We start from the raw sequence: 4,910 nt of genomic DNA on the forward strand, positions 1-4,910 counted from the left end.
GAAAATGACGTGTGCTACATACATTTCCCTAGAATCAGAAATGTTATCGTGGTAGATAGAGATCGTCGAGTTGTTTGTGCTTGGTGACATTGACTGCTTTTCATTTAAAATAGTATACTTTTGTTGGTGGTTTTTAAATATACTTTTGATAAAACAATTCACAACTTCTATCACTATACTATATATTGTGAAATACTTAAATACGTTTTTTAAAACATTACTTTATACCATATTATACTTCTTATTACAAGATTAAATAAGAAAGGTGATGCACTAAATGGCGTAATTTCCTCCCTCGCACCACATGCATGATGCATCTCTATGAATACACAAAAAAAAAAAAAAAACGATGTCAACGAGTGGTTTTAGACTTTTAGTAATAGTTTACGTACATTAAAGAACTATTTTTCCTTTTCGTACCAATAATTACCTTAATTAATAATCACAAATTTCGTTTTAAGCAACATACAATTCAGCCCAACAAACTTGTTTTTATATAATACTACAATATTATATAAAAGTACACTGACAAGAAGTAATAACTTTTAAAAAGGTGATTTGAATATTCGAGTATGATGACATAATCACATGGGGGAGTATTAGATTAATAATGTTGAGTTGTGAAACTATAAATTCCGCAACAATTATATTTGTGTGTTTGTTTTATAATCGTTATATGAAAGTTAGATTTGAAATAAATAATCTTAGGAGTATAAAAAACAAAGAATAAAATACATAAACATTTTGTTTGCCAAAAACGCAACGTGCTTATGTTTTATCTTGGTCAAGACAGAACGTGCACGAAAGTAGCAGAGTAACTAGAATTTGAGCGGCGAGACAAACGAGTTTTACCACTCACGCGCTCTGTCTCGCGCGTTAGCCGACAAAAAACAAAGTGTTGTGATTGAAATATTAAATAAAGAAGTAAAATAAATTAAATTTGCCGGTTCGCGACTCTCATTAAGCACGTGCCAGGACACGTGTGTAACCACCAAAAGGAACGCCACACACTGCACGACGATGCACGTGTCTTTTGACCGACTATATCCGGTGTGACAACCTGTAGCTGGTTTTTCCACCAATAGGAGATGAGAGAAAAAAGGAATCTTTTCTTTCTTTCTTTTTTGTTATAAAGAAAAATCTCAAAAACTGAAATTAAATTAAATTAAATTAAATGGTACAATTTCACATGTCGCATGCGATTGATTTGTTAATAAAAACTAGAAATCGCTGTGTGTGTGTGTGTTGTTAACTTCATTCCACGTTTTTTCATTTTCTCCCTCAAAAGTCTCTGTTTATTCCCTTTTTCTTTTTTTCCTCCGGTGAAGCTGTGTATCTGCTTGATTACGGCGTTTGATTGACACAGAGATTGTTGTGACGGCTTTACTATAATAGATGGAGAGGGATTTTTTGGGATTGGGTTCGAAAAATTCTCCGATCACGGTCAAGGAAGAAACCAGCGAAAGCTCTCGAGATTCAGGTTTCTTAATACTATTCCTCTTCTTCGATTTTTTTTTTTCTTTTTGATGAATCTGTTTTTTTTTTTTTTTTCTCAAAGTCTCTCTGTGTTAGTCTAAACATACTTAATTTCCAAACACAAATCATCGAATCGATCTGTGGTAGTTTTCTGGAACAATTATGCGTTAGGAGTACTTGACTAGCTAAGTACTACTAGAGTCTAGATTGATGTTTTGTTTTTTTTTGGAAACCCTGTTTTTATGGCTCGCTTGGGGAACTGAAAATTGTCAGTTTGTCTGTATGAGCAGAGAGCAGAACATTGTTCTCGGGAGATGAAAGAACACTGTGGATATTATTCGGAAACTAGTTTTGTTGTGTTCTTTTAGAACTCCCCTGTGTGAAACATGTCTTCGGTTTCACACAATCCGGCTGCTTGTGTTTTGTTACGCAATTATACTCAGTAAATTTTTTCTACGTGAATTTTTTGTTTGAAGAGTCTTAAAAATTTGAGAAAGTAACTTTTAATTAGTTTATTAAAAAGAAAAAAAGAATACGTAAAATGTTGGAAAAGAATGGCTGATTAGAAGATTTAAATATAGAGATGGTTGGTAGTAGGTGGAAGACTTTTAAATAATACAAATACTTATAGAGTTCGAGTTGGATTAGTTTATAAGATGATTAAATTAAATAGTATTATACTGATTGTGTGTTTATTAAGTGAAACTACTGGCGCAGGGGTTATTAGAATATTAGTAAAGTAGTTGATGGGTACAAATACAATGTGAAATGTATATATAGTTTTCTCAACCACGAGGAATATAAATTATTTCCACTTTGTTTTCTTATTAAGCCAAAAACGTGCCATTCCATAAAAGTAGTGCATCGACGACATGTGGTGTGTGGAGTTTAATAAAGTTTTTGAATCTCTCTTTAATTTAAAAAATACAAAATCTTATAGTATTATTTTCGTACAATGACTTTGAATAAATGTTTTTTTTTATAAATTAGACACGGTTTTCTAAAGTGGTTTTGCCTCGTTGAATTTGTCAACAGCATCAGATTCTATTGGTTAATCTTTCTTTCTTTCTTTTTTTTTTTTCTTTTTTTTTTCTTGGGTTCGTTTTGTTGATGTAAGATCTCGAGACATTTATGGTTAACAGTTGATAATATACTTCATGTTTGACTTTAAAACTGATAAGTTGGATTGTTTCCTTTTTTCTTTTGTAGCTCCGAACAGAGGAATGAACTGGTCGTTCTCAAACAAAGTCTCAGCTGCTTCTTCGCAGTTTCTATCTTTCAGGCCATCTCAAGAAGATAGACAAAGAATGTCTGGAAATTATCATCTGCCGCACTCTGGTTCCTTCATCCCATCATCAGTTGCAGATGTTTATGATTCAAACCGCAGAGCTCCTTACAGCTCTGGACAGGTATTTTATCTTCATAAACCTATGCTAACCAAGATCCATTTCCCTTTTTCTTTTGTTTTCCTTCCATGCAAGATATAACTTTAAAAGCGAGCCCTGTTTTATGAGCTTATAGCAATTGGTTTCTGTCTAGTTTGGCACAAGTTTCTGTCGTGATCCCACGTGGATCAACATTGGTAGTTTATGGTAATTGAGTTTGTGGATCTAATCTTGTTTTAATTCATTTCAAGTGTAATTAAGTTAAGCTTCTCATTTTAGATAAATTAGTTCAAACAAGTTCCTTACACGTTTCTAACGGCTTGTTGCTCTCAGGGAGTAAGAATGTTCCCAAATTCAAATCAGCAAGAAGAAACTAACGCAGTTTCCACGTCCATGCCGGGTTTCCAGTCTCATCATTATGCACTAGGAGGAAGAAGCTTCATCAGCAATAGCAATAACTCACAACCTTTGGTAGGAGTTCCTATCATGGCACCTCCAATTTCAATCCTTCCTCCTCCCGGCTCCATTGTAGGGACAACTGATATTAGGTACCCACCTGTTTCTCTCTTCTCTGTTAAGTCATCGTATCATACCTTGTGGCTAAAGAAATCCTTTCTACAGTTTCATTATGAAACTTTCATAGTTAACTAAAAGACTTTGTTTTTTTTTGTCAGATCTTCTTCCAAGCCAGTAGGGGCACCTGCACAGTTGACGATCTTCTATGCTGGTTCAGTTTGTGTTTACGATGAAATATCTCCTGAAAAGGTAACTCAATCATCTTTTTCTACATATGCATCTCTTGTATTCGTTAGATATGGTACTCATTTGCTTTATTCTTTCATTCCTCATCTCAGGCAAAGGCGATTATGTTGCTAGCTGGGAATGGTTCTTCTATGCCCCAAGCCTTTTCACCGCCTCAAACTCATCAACATGCTGTCCATCATACACGTGCCTCTGTTGATTCTTCAGCTATGCCTCCTGGCTTCATGCCTACAATGTCTTATCTTAGTCCTGAAGCTGGAAGTAGCACAAATGGACTTGGAGCAGCTAAATTAACAAGAGGCTTGACATCAACATGCCATGACAACCAAGCTAATGCATCCAATATCAATGGCTCAGTAGCAGTTTCAGGTTCTACCAATGTAATGGCCGCTCCAACAGGTAAAAACAAAGTCATATACTTGATACTAAAACCGCCATAGCTTACTAGTAATTCCATGGCTGTAACTTCAATCCCTTTCTTGTGTAGTGGCCTTACCCTTGGCTCGCAAAGCATCTCTGGCTAGGTTTTTAGAGAAACGAAAAGAAAGGTATGCAACAACTATTCAGATAATACACCATTCAATAGTTTTCTTGAGCTAACTATCTTCTCATCGAGTGTTTTGCAGGGTCACGAGCATATCGCCATATTGCTTAGACAAGAAGTCATCGACAAATTGTCAAAGATCAATGTCTGAATGCATTAGCTCTTCTCTCAGCTCTGCTACCTAATAATTTCATCTAAAGTAAGAACTAAGAAGGCTGCTTTAGACCACTCTGCGCTCATATTTGCATTTCAATGGTGGCATTTCAGTTTCTCAGTTAATTTTTCTTCTCTCTGGCTACAGTGAGTTTTTTCTTATTAGATTATATGATAGTATATACTTTGTTTACCAGTTTTTTGGTCAAATGGAACTTATGAGAGCATGCACATCAGACATGTACTTCGGATGATTAGTAGATCGTATGGTAAAATTATGATTGACGTTAATGAATCTTTTATTTATACTACAAATCTCTCTCTACCTCTTGAAATACAAATCGAGAAATCCATCATATACTGTATGTAATTTCCAAAACAAATCATCGAATCGATCTGTTGTAGTTTTCTGGAACAATTATGCGTTAGGAGTACTTTACTAGCTAAGTACTAGTAGAGTCTCAATTGATGTTTTGTTTTTTTGGAAACCCTGTTTTTATGGCTTGCTCGGGGAACTGAAAATTGTCAGTTTCTCTGTATGAGCAGAGATAGACAAAACCCTGTTTTTGGAAAGTTGTGTATCATCGGAT

At 34.9% G+C, this 4,910-nt stretch overlaps 1 protein-coding gene across 1 annotated transcript; it reads left to right on the top strand.

The window, feature by feature from the left end:
• Nucleotides 1–1,239: 1,239 nt before the first annotated feature.
• On the top strand, nt 1,240–4,625 carry LOC17892530 (protein TIFY 6B). The gene is made up of 7 exons (XM_006296552.2): nt 1,240–1,480; nt 2,686–2,885; nt 3,195–3,409; nt 3,536–3,626; nt 3,716–4,022; nt 4,111–4,171; nt 4,250–4,625. Exons 1-7 carry the CDS (start codon nt 1,396–1,398, stop codon nt 4,350–4,352), a joined length of 1,062 nt encoding a protein of 353 aa, XP_006296614.1. The 5' UTR covers nt 1,240–1,395; the 3' UTR covers nt 4,353–4,625.
• Nucleotides 4,626–4,910: the final 285 nt, after the last annotated feature.

This window comes from Capsella rubella, unplaced genomic scaffold (genome assembly GCF_000375325.1).
Source record: "Capsella rubella cultivar Monte Gargano unplaced genomic scaffold, Caprub1_0 scaffold_3, whole genome shotgun sequence".
NCBI lineage: Eukaryota > Viridiplantae > Streptophyta > Magnoliopsida > Brassicales > Brassicaceae > Capsella > Capsella rubella.

Bases quoted from the DNA above. Each gene is read 5' to 3' on its own strand.
- LOC17892530 (XM_006296552.2), top strand. From the start codon at position 1,396: ATGGAGAGGGATTTTTTGGGATTGGGTTCGAAAAATTCTCCGATCACG. The intron at 1,481-2,685 runs GTTTCTTAATAC...TTTCTTTTGTAG, and splicing joins CGAAAGCTCTCGAGATTCAG to CTCCGAACAGAGGAATGAAC. The intron at 2,886-3,194 runs GTATTTTATCTT...TGTTGCTCTCAG, and splicing joins CTCCTTACAGCTCTGGACAG to GGAGTAAGAATGTTCCCAAA.